Genomic DNA, 12043 nt, shown 5'->3' on the forward strand with positions numbered 1-12043 from the left:
TCCTCCTTACGCCTGCTTTGGGAAGGCGTAGGTTTTGTTGTAAATCTGGAGCAGCGTCAAAATGCAGGGGTGCAGCGTGGGAACGCCCCCAGCGTCACCCCTGGAGCGCCCCCTTCAGGCGGAGGAAGGTATCGCCTTGGTCCATATTTTCAGGGCCGTGAGTGTCCCCGCAGGGGGCGTCAATCTGCGCCTACAGAGCGGCCTAAAGTGATGCGGGGGTTGGGGGGGGGCGTTGTAAATATGCCCCGAGGTGTTAGTAGATTTCATTGAAACTTGTCGCCCTGTGTGTATCCGCCGGGCTCCTGCGGTGATGCGTTTCAAACAGCGCCTGCGGATCCAGCGCTTTGTATCCCAGGGAGGGACTCGCAGCGCTAGGAGCTGACGTCAAACTCGGACCCGGACCCGGACTCCCCCCGGCCCCGGGGCACGGCCGTCAGTCGCCTCTCCTGCCCCCCTGTGTGCCCAGGACCCCGGAGATAAAGGGTCAAACCCGGCTACGGGATAGAATGTATCCTTGAACCCGCGACCCTGCAAACCCCCCCCCCCCCCCCCCCCGCTGGAGCCAGGGGCTCAGCTTACATCTGTTTACTTGCCCTTCACTGCTCGGGGGGGTTAGAGGTGAGGGGGGGGGGGCTGTGTCTGTGCTTCAAGGGGCATTTACGGCCCTCAGGCAGGGGTGGGGGCAGACAGGGGGGGCTGCGGGTCTCACGCGAGGGAGGACAGAAAGAGGGAAAGTTCGCGCTCTAGAAATATGGGGGGGGGGGGGGGCAGGCATGTTCTCATTCAACCGCTAAGCTTATGTCCCAGGCATGTTATCATGTGACCCTCTCCAGCACATGCCTTGGTTGCGTGTCCCACTCATGATGTTCTTTTACATGCTCAAGCACATGCCTAGCTTGCATGCCACAGGCATGTAATCATGTTAGCTGCTCAAGCACATGCTCAGCACATGCCTAGTTGGCATGTTCCAGACATGCTGCCACACCAGTGCCCAGCTCCTCCGCCCCGTGCCCACCTGGGGCTGGCATGACCTGTGTGCGCCCCATTGAGAGGGCGCCAGGCTCTGGGCCCTTCCATGGCCAGTGTTGACGCGCCTGCCCCCACACACAGCTCGCCGCTCTCCCATGGCTGCTGCATGTGGGGCCTGGGATTGGCTGCAGTGCCCGGGGGCAGGGTGACAACAGCCACAGAAGTGCTGAGTGGGCGCCCTGGCTAATGTGGCGCGCAGAGCTCGCGGGCCCGGCTCATTCTGCACCGGAGGCTCTGACCGGCTGAGGCTCAGCGGCATATATGTATCAGGACACAGCAACGGGAGACGTCACCTAACCAATGTGCGGGGCCAACTGGTAAGAGCTGCTATCTCCCTCCTGGTGGGGCAAGCTGACGCGCGTGTGGTCAGTTGGGGGGTCTTCTGGAATGTGGTGGGCCCCCTCCCAGCCCCTGTGGTGTGGCATGGCTGGTCAGTGTGTCAGAGGTGTGTGCGCCAAACCATCCCTGGGCCGCTGGCATATGGCGTCTTCCATCGCAGTCGCGGGTGCATGGTATGACATGGTATCACCTAACTCTGTCTCCAAGATCTGGTAGGATCCATCTGTCAATGACATGGTATGACCCAGCACTTTAAGATGTGGTGGATCCTTCCATGTCAAAAACATGGTATGACCCAACTCTGTAAGATATGGCAGGATCCTCCTCTGTCAATAACATGATATGACCCAACTCTGTACGATATGGCAGGATTCTCCCCTGTCAATAACATGGTATGATCCAACACTGTAAGATTGACAGGATCCTCCCCTGTCAATAACATGGTATGACCCAACTCTGTACGATATGGCAGGATTCTCCCCTGTCAATAACCTGGTATGACTCAACTCTGTAAAATGTGGCAGGATCCTCCTCTGTCAATAACATGGTATGACCCAACTCTGTAAGATATGGCAGGATCCTCCTCCGTCAATAACATGGTATGGCCCAACTCTGTAAGATATGTCAGGATCCTCCTCTGTCAATAACATAGTATGACCCAACTCTGTCTATAAGATCTGGTAGACTCCATTTGTCAATAACATGGTATGACCCAATACTGCCTGTAGGATATGTAGGACCCATCTGTCTGTTTCTAACATCTGGTAGGATCCATCTGCCAATAACATGGTATGACCCAACACTGTAAGATATGGTATGATTCTTCCCTGTCAATAACATGGTATGACCCTACACTGTAAGATATGGTATGATTCTTCCCTGTCAATAACATGGTATGACCCAACACTGTAAGATATGGTATGATTCTTCCCTGTCAATAACATGGTATGACCCAACACTGTAAGATATGGTATGATTCTTCTCTGTCAATAACATGGTATGACCCAACACTTTAAGATATGGTAGGATTATTTCCTGTCAGTAGCATGGGATGACCCAACTCTGTCTGTAAGATATGGAAGGATCCATTTGTCAATAACATGGTGTAACCCTGCACTGTAAGATATGGCAGGATACTTCCCTGAAAATAATATGGTATGACCCAACTCTCTCACTAAGGTTTGGTAGAATCCATTTTTCAATAACATGGTATAACACAACTCTCTCTGTCAGACATGATTCTTCTGTGTCAATAGCATGGTATGACCCAGGTTTGTAAGATATGGCGGGTACTTATCTCTCATAAACGTGATATGACCCGGCTGCGTATGTCACATATTGCATGTTCATCTCTTCCACTCGCGTCTAATATGAAGAGGCTGGGAAAGTAAAATACAGTGTGACCCAACTGTGCATATAACATAGAGCATGAGTCATCGTCTTCATTAAGATATGGTATGTTCCAACTTTACACTGGTTATGAGGATTTCAATTATATCGACATGGTACATTCCATCGCTGCCATTGGTGCATGGTATGCCGTGGTATGATCCAATTCAGTATATCGCTCATATGATATGGTCTGGGTTGTCTCCTTAAGATAGTGTGTGATCCAGTGCTGTCAATAGCATGCTATGAACCGGCTCTGTCCGTATGACATGGTACGTTCCATCGCTGTTATTGGTGCATGGCACAACATGGTATGGCTCAGCTCTTATGTGAGATATGGCATGTTCTCTCGCTGCCTCTGGCATATTGTGTGAACCAACTCTGGAAGATGCTGTAGGATCCATCTGTCAATAACATGGTATGACCCAACACTGTAGGATATGGCAGGACCCTTCTCTGTCAATAGCATGGTATGACCCAACACTGTAAGATGTGGCAGGACCCTTCTCTGTCAATAACATGGTATGACCCAACACTGTAAGATATGGCAGGACCCTTCTCTGTCAATAACATGGCATGACCCAACACTGTAAGATATGGCAGGATCCTTCCCTGTCAATGACATGGTATGATCCAATTCAGTATAGGAAATATGGTGTTATTCATCGCTCATATGATATGGTCTGGCCTGCCTCCTTAAGATAGTGTCTGCTCCAGTGCTGTCAATAACATGCTACGAACCGTCTCTGTCTGTATGACATGGTACGTTCCATTGCTGTTATTGGTGCATGGCACGACATGGTATGACCCAGCTCTTATGTGAGATATGGCATGTTCCCTCGCTGCCTCTGGCATATTGTATGAACCAACTCTGGAAGTAAGACATGGTGTGATATGTATGTATGTATGTATGACATGGCATGGAGATATGGTATGATCTAGACGTGTCAATAACATGATACGACTAACTCTGGTCTCAAAATATGGTATGTTCCATCTGGTTCGGGTCTGTACTCAGGAAGGGCCCGGAGCCGGTGATGAAAAACAAGTTGTGTACACCTCTCAAGATTCCTTTGGAGCTCGGCAGTTTATTTATTTAGTATATTTTATTTTAAAAGTTTTGTGTAGCGCGAACAAGACCCCTAACGGTGTCAGAGCGCTTCACAGTAATGGAAGGGAAGAACAAGGTACAGGGGACATTGCTGAGGGGGTAAGAGAGGATAACAAAAGGAACTACTAAGAATGTACAAGGATGCGAACACACATGACTTAGTAGGCGAAGGCAGACAATCCTGGGCAATACAGTTGTTAGGCCAAAAAAAAGTGAAATCAAAGGAGAACCATTGCCATTTAACCCCTTCACTGCGGCAGCTATTCCGCCGCAGTGCTAAGGGGGAGGCGGGGCCGCGCGGCGGTCTCGTGCTCGTGACGGAACCGCTCCGTCACGACACGCGGGTGAGCTGTGCTTGTGACGGAACGGTTCCATCACGGCCCGCCCGTGCTGCAGAACGTCAGCGCAGGCGCGGAATTCACGCCGCGCAGGCACGGCGAGCGGACCGTGACGGAACTGTTCCGTCACCAGCACAGCCCACCCGAGGCTTGTGACGGAACGGTTCCGTCACGAGCATGGGAGGGGTTAAGGCAGGAACTTGTTCATTAGGATTGTTTTTACTTCATGTTTGAAAGCAGCCGCGTAGGGGATTCTGCGGATTTCTGGTGGAAGAGAGTTCCAGATCTTCGTTGCCGAGCCCGAGAAGTCTCGGAGCCTCGTTCTCTTTTTGCCAAAGATCTGAGGTTTCAATAGTAGACAATTTTCCCTTCTTGATAGTCTACCCCCTCCTCCTGATAGTTCCAGTTTTTGAGCCAGGTAGCCTGGGGCTTTGTGTGTTAAACAGGCAATCTTTCGTTGTATTCTTGCTTCGTACGGTCACCTCTTTACGGATCTCAAAGCTGGGGAGGTGTGATCAGTTCTTTTTGCGTCAGTGATCAGCCTGGCAGCGGCATTCAACGAGTCCCTGAGCTGGGCCAAGGCATATTTGGGAAGGCCACAGAGCGTCGCTCTACCATAGTCTAGCCTCGGCAGGACAAGCGCTTGAACCACCTGCTTTTGGTCCTCTTGAGGGAGGAATGGTTTTAGATTTCTAGTTAACACCCTTACACATCATACTAATGTTTTTCTTCATGGTCCGGTGCGTGTCTAGGGTGATTCCGAGAGATTTCGCTGAATCGATGATAAGCGGGGAGCAGCTGAAGGTAGTGAGATGCTTCATCCAGAGGTCGATCTTGGGGGTGCTTAGGAGGGGATAGGAGAAGGAATTCTGTTTTGTCGGTGTTGAGCAGGAGATGGTTCTCGGTTGGCCAGTTTTGGGTAAACGTCAAGGAGGAATTGAGTGAAATGAAGTCTTCAGAGGAATTTATCTTCTCTTTATTTTAAAAGTCACTTGGAAATAGTCCAGGCTGCTCTCAAATACAGTCAAGTGATTTCTTGATGTGTTTGCTGTTTTAGGTTTTAATTTCTAAGGTGGCCTCTCTGTGCCCCTGGGGTATGGTACGGTCCTTCTCTGTCAATACCATGTCCCCAGCATATGGTTCAGTCCACTCATGTGCCACATACATAAGGATTAACCCCTGCTCTCCCTGGCACAGGCCACTGTCCACTAGTCGATGACATATGGTACAATCACAAAGTCACAGCCACAAAGTATTCAGAGTTGATGTCACTGAAGTGTGAAGTGTTCCAAGTCACAGCGCCTTGAGACCCTCACGGGTGAGTACCCACGCTATACAAGACCCTGATGGATTGATTGACAGTACAGAGGCTAATCAAAGCATCCGCCTGACACGTGGTACGATCCATGTTCATCAACAAGACACATGTGTGTGTGATCTGTATGACACAACACTAGCCGACGTAGTGGGGCGAAGGGAAAGATTCAGTAAGTGAGTGATCGGAGAGGTCGCTACTTTGTGGACTGAGTTCTTTAAAAGGTCTCAGTGTCTTCAACTCTTTCTTACATTGGGACAGCGTTGGGGTGATCCTGATGGATACAGGGATATTCAGCCTGATTCATCATTCTCCCGTTTTGCGAGCCCCTAATAGCGATTCATAGCGAATCGCTATTAAGGACTCGCAAAACAGGATTCATGTAGAAATTGCATAAAGAAATGCGATTCCTACATAATCCTTATTTGCGATTAGCAAATTGCTAATCGCAAATAAGGAATAACTCCCCATTCATTCCTATGGGCCAAAAGGCCCATAGGAATGAATGGGGAGTATTCCTTATTTGCGATTAGCAATTAGCTAATCGCAAATAAGATAGCGATTTGAAGGGTGCCAGGGGTGTCCAAAGGACACCCTGTAGCACCCCTCAAATGAAATTTTACACAGGTGTTGCACACACACATGTCCAAAGGACATGTGTGCGTGTAACATGAACTCAGAAAAATGCATTTAAAAGCATTTTTCTGAGTTTTCGCAATTTACCACGAGGTCTGACCTCGTGGTAAATTGCGACCAGAAATTGCAAATTCGCAAAACAAAATTGGATGATGAATTGCATTTAAGGAATCTCAAATAGAGATTCCTTAAATGTAATTCCTCGCAAAATTCCGAGATCGCAATTAGCGATTTTTGCATTTGGGATGATGAATCCCAAATGCAAAAATCGCACTCGCAAAGGGCCAGATTCTCAGAATCTGGCCCTTTGCGAGCCGATTTCGGCTTCATGAATAAGGCTGTTAGTTCCAGATCCGGGGTTCGCAGATGCTGGGACGCTCCTGATGGATACAGGGATGTGGTCCTGTTCTTGGTTGCACAGATGCAGGGGGATCCCGATTGATAAGGGGATCTGGAGCATTGATACTTCGGGGGTCATGATGGATACAGGAATAAGGTTCCAGATCCTCGATGTACAGATGCTGGGGTGGTCCTGATGGATACAGGGATGTTGTTCCAGATACATCCCTCTATCAGACATGGTATGATCCAGCAGTCTTCCAGATGTATGCTGTGATGTATCCCTCTATCAGAGATGGTATGATCCATCAGTCTTCCAGAGGTATGGTGTGACGTATCCCTCTGTTAGAGATGGTATGATCCATCAGTCCTCCAGATGTTTGCTGTGATGCATCCCTCTATCAGAGATGGTATGATCCATCAGACCTCCAGAGGTATGCTGTGATGTATCCCTCTATCAGAGATGGTATGATCCATCAGTCCTCCAGAGGTAAGCTGTGATGTATCTCTGAGAAGTTGGCCTGATGTATGATGTCCACAGTTCTGTGGGCACCCTGTATCAGTCCAAACAATCCCTTATGGTGGTGGTTGTAAAGTCAACCTTATGGACAAGCTATCCTAGGGGTAGCATGGACTAAGCAGTCTTAGGCTAAACTCAAGATGGCATGTGAAGCCAGCTGTTTTACCATATGCAATTCTGTAATATCAAATGAAAGGACACCACACAAGTTATATATTATAAAAATATATGTATTTATTACTAGAATAATCCTCTGTACTCTTTATGAGGGCAGAGGCACAAGCATTTAAATAAAAGCACAGTAAAACATTCAAAAGTTGCACAGTTTTGGATAGGCCCGGTAGCCACTCAAACCATATACTAAAATAGTGGTATAAGTACCACCTCTCAAACAATGGTAAGGCCTAGGGCGTTGTGATTCGCTGGGACTACTCGGGACTAACAGTGATGAAGTCGGGAGAGGCCCGCGGGACACGGGTGCAGTGCCTAAAGCACACGCATGCACCAATGCAAAGTCAATGGCGTGTAAAAGTTAAAGAGTTACTGTTTTGGAAGTCTTCAGACTGTAATAGAATTACCCCACTTTAAACTAGGACACTAGAGGTGTAAACCACTACAGGAGCACCGGTGTCAGTTTGTTACCTCACCCACAGGAAGCGGGTGCATAGGTGCCAAAGTGTGTCGGGTTTTGTCGTGGAGATCTATGGAGCCTGGAGAGGGAGATGCTGCAGGCTGCCAGGAGAGAAGAGTCCAGTTGGATCCAAGGGTGGATCGAAGATGAAGAGTACCTGAAAGCAGAGGGGACAGAGTCTGGGTCACTAGCCAGTGACCTGGATTGAACCAGGAAGGAACCAGGCGATGTCGGGCGCAATCAGGTGGTTGTCGTGAAGCTTGACTCCGCTGCCACGTGGACTCTGGGGCACCGACGATGACCAGGAGTGGAGCACGAGCTGTCCCACAAAGGCTCTCGCTGTCGGCGGTGTCGACTTCCGGATTGGAGCTAACAGATCTTGGTAAATGCAACCCACACAGGATTCAAAGATTGCTTCTTACTCGGACCAGCAAGGTCAGAGCGATGGCTCCTTTTTAGGGGAGCGAGGGCCAGTCTGGAGCAACCAGACTAGCAGTGTAAATTGTAAGGTTCATCGGTTCTGGGGCCACTAGCCAACGGGCAAGCGACCGGACCAACGCATCAAGCAGGAAAATGCAAAAGGGCCCCACGCAGCACTCAATGAGTGTGGAGGGGAGATCTTCGGTGCACGAGCTGCTCGGGGCTGGGGCTTCTCAAACCCCAATGCACAGCTTCGAGGGTGCCTCGGGAGCTGCACAGTCAGCACTTTGCAGTCTTTTCAAGATGGCCGGCTCCATGCTTCACGTCGCATCCACGGGTCTCAGATGGATGTATGACGTTACAACGCATACTTTTACAACGCATACCATTACAACGCAATTTTTACAACGCAGGATCCTTTACAACGCATGACATTACATAGCAGATGCTATTACAACGCATGCCATTACAACGTAAGTATAGGTAAGTATATGATTTAAAAAAATGTAATTAATCAATATTTAAATAATTTAATTTATTAAATAATTTTTTAAAAAAGAATTTGTAAATATATATATATATATATATATATATATATATATATATATATGATAAAAATACCCCAGTATCCCATAATCCAAACCTACCCCTGAACCCTAAAAATACCCCTGTACCCCATAACCCAAACCTAGCCCTGAACCCTAAAAATACCCCTATACCCCAAAACCCAAACCTAGCCCTGAAACCTAAAAATACCCCTGTACCCCTGTACCCCTTAACCCAAACCTAGCCCTGAACGCTAAAAATACCCCTATACCCCAAACTCCAAACCTAGCCCTGAACCCTAAAAATACCCCTATACCCCAAAACCCAAACCTAGCCCTGAACCCTAAAAATACCCCTGTACCCCATAACCCAAACCTAGCCCTGAACCCTAAAAATACCCCTATACCCCAAAATTAATCCTAGCCCTGAACCCTAAAAATACCCCTGTACCCCATAACCCAAACCTAGCCCTGAACCCTAAAAATTCCCCTATACCCCAAAACCCATACCTATTCCTAAACCCTAAAACTACCCCTGTACCCCAAAACCCATATCTAGCCCTGAACCCTAAAAATACCCCTATACCCCAAAACCCATACCTATCCCTAAACCCTAATTTATTTAACTTATTTTTAATATTTATTAAATTAATTAAATACATTTCATTTTTTTAAATTAAATAAATGTTTAAAAAACAGATAAACATACCTATACTTACGTTGTAATGGCATGCGTTGTAATAGCATCTGCGATGTAATGTCATGCGTTGTAAAAACATGCGTTGTAAATACACTTGCGTTGTAAATACACTTGCGTTGTAAAAGTTGCGTTGTAAAGGTTGTTCACCATCTCAGATTCACTGGGACTGTGGATCGGGCTGTTAGAAGTCAGGGAAGCTGGGTCTTGTCGATCTCTGTTGCTCGAGTTCCAGCGGGAACTGCAACAAAGCAAACTGTTGGGCGCTGGATGGTGCCTGTTTGCACAGGGAGATTCTTCAGTCTTCTACGTCGAGTGGGATGTCAAAGGGTCCGGAGTTCTGTATCAAAGTTTCAGTCAGGATAATCTAATGCTCCTGGGCACAGCTCCTACCTTTATTCCAAATCAAGGGGCTGGATTACCTGCTAGGTCCCACCTATGGGTGGAACCCAGGAAGGGGGTGGTTACACCCCTTTCCCTTTGTCCAGTATCGCGCCAGAGCTGGGACTAGAGTGTCCCAGCACCGGTTTGAACTGGACTATGCATGGGAAGCCTAGTGCTCCCCAGGCAGTGTCTAGTTTTATTCAACCCTCACTGCTACAATCCACTATCTCCTGTCTGGGGTGGTGTAACACCTCCCTGTGACAGGATATCTATTGTCCAGGCCTCCCCTGCCGGAGTTTCGGTCAGCAGCAGGAGGCCAGACTTGTGTCTGTGGCAGCAGCATCCATTTTGTGATGCTGGGGCTCTGGTTAGATTTAACCGCGTTTAAGGAAAGTAACATGTCTTCTCCCTCTAGAAGGGTGGAATGCTACCCCCGTCGCCTGAACTGGCGAGGGGGTAGTATTCCAAAGCGTTTGACACCAAACATGACATGTTTTGATAAAGCCAAACCAAAGCTAGCAATAACCGCGAGGATTATAATGCACTTAAGAGTATATGGTATGGCAGTATCCTGGAACAGCTAAGGGAGTTGTTCCCGAAAACTGCAGAGGGGCTCAGCTCATGCTAGAGCACCATCTCACATGAAACCAAGCACTAATGCCTCCAGGATTGTTAAGGCCTGCCAAAGGAGTGACTCATAGGTATATATGTGTCCAGATATAGGTTTAGATATAGGTATACTTTATCTAAGCAAGGGGTGACTACACGACTTTGCCCCAGCTGAGTGATCAGCCAGTTGTGTCAGTTTGGGTGGCCAGCCAGGGGTGGAAAAAGATATGCTGCAGCCCCTGGTAGGCCTTGGATGCACCTATGCCCTGGGTACCTATAGTACACTGTACAGGGGCTGATAAGGTGATCCAATGTGTGGTAAATATTTGATTTACCGTCCTAATTTCTATGCAGGTAAGTACTTAAACAAAAATAACTCAATCGGAAAGAAAGACGCAGAGTCCGTGGTGTTAGAGTTCTTAGGGGTTTTATTCCTTAAAAAGGAATGGTTCTGGTACCGGATATCGGGTTCCTGACACCACTGGGGTGCAGGAAGGGATAGAGCATACTTTATTGACATTACATTACTTTTATACTTAATATACACAATAGAAGTTAATGCAGAAGGCGTAACAGCTGAGAGAAACAAGATAAGAACACACACGTGTTAGCAATACGTAATCAGAAGGCGTGAACTAAGACGTGCACAGAGGTGTGTTCTAGAAACGTCACATGTAAGTGTCAGAAGTGGGTGGCTCTATGACAGAATAGTGCAGAGTCAGCAGGAATCAGTAGCTAGGATGCGCGCACAGCTGCATGACGTGTGATTGACGTGAAGCTGGAGGGTGCAGGGGACTTGACATTTACACTAGAGGAAAGAGACAGAAGTCTGGCATGTCAGATCAACTCGTTCCTATATCATATCTGATATCTGATGTTTGGGAACCATACTATCTAGAAAGAAAGGTCTCTTGGGCAGAGGTTATCCTATACTGACTATGAGTGCGTGCACATGTGCCTACGTGTCTGTGGGCAAAGCGAGGGGGTATGGTCCTACCATGGTAACGGGAGCTATGAATTACTTGCATGGAGACAGAGAGGCCGGGCCCTTTGCTCTGCAGCCGGGGGTTTGTTTATCTATTCTGCTGGACTGGAATGTGTTTTCGGGAAGCTAAGCTTGGCTATACTGATAGCATGAAGGTAAAATACTGTCTTTGGCAGGCAGACAGGCCGAGCCAGGCTTCGCTCGCCTCGCAGGGAGTAGGACAGAGTTCACGGGTGGGGGCATCCCACCTTGCAGTTTCAGGAGGCAGAGATGCTTTTGAAAAAGAGGCTTGATGACAGAAAACAGGGCCTAACTCGCACAGAGCCAGGAATACATGAAAGTGCACCATACAAAGACGGTGGCAAGGCATGTGTAGGAACGGAATATCCGACCCATTCGGGGTGGATCTGAAAGAGGACATGTTAACGTTGGACGCAAATGTGTTTGCGTCTTCATAGCTGGCACAGGAGGGAAGTTACATGCACTTTAAGCTCGTACATGGAGACAGTGGGGTACACGTTAGGGAACATTTCTTGACCATAAAATTTATATTTCCTCATTCCCTCCTTGTTCCCTACGGACCCTTCATGATATATCAATCGTCATTAATCTATTTATTTGAGTAGTTAGCATCATCTGCTCATCCTTTTTCACATGGGATTTAGAACGTTGACTTGAATGGGGAGTGCAGGATGTGGCGCACAAGCCGCAAATCGCCGGCCCACATTGTAAACATAGACAGCAACTGAATACTAT

At 47.9% G+C, this 12043-nt stretch overlaps 1 protein-coding gene across 1 annotated transcript in view; it reads left to right on the forward strand.

Annotated features, from left to right (window-relative positions):
• The first annotated feature begins 1249 nt into the window (after positions 1-1249).
• LOC147706681 (uncharacterized) overlaps positions 1250-12043 on the forward strand; it is a 62663-nt gene continuing 51869 nt past the window's right edge. The window contains exon 1 of the mRNA XM_086925824.1: positions 1250-1346. Coding sequence (XP_086781950.1) covers positions 1330-1346 — 17 coding nt within the window. The 5' untranslated portion in view covers positions 1250-1329. The remainder of the gene's footprint in view (positions 1347-12043) is intronic.

This window comes from Lissotriton vulgaris, chromosome 6 (genome assembly GCF_964263255.1).
Source record: "Lissotriton vulgaris chromosome 6, aLisVul1.2, whole genome shotgun sequence".
NCBI lineage: Eukaryota > Metazoa > Chordata > Amphibia > Caudata > Salamandridae > Lissotriton > Lissotriton vulgaris.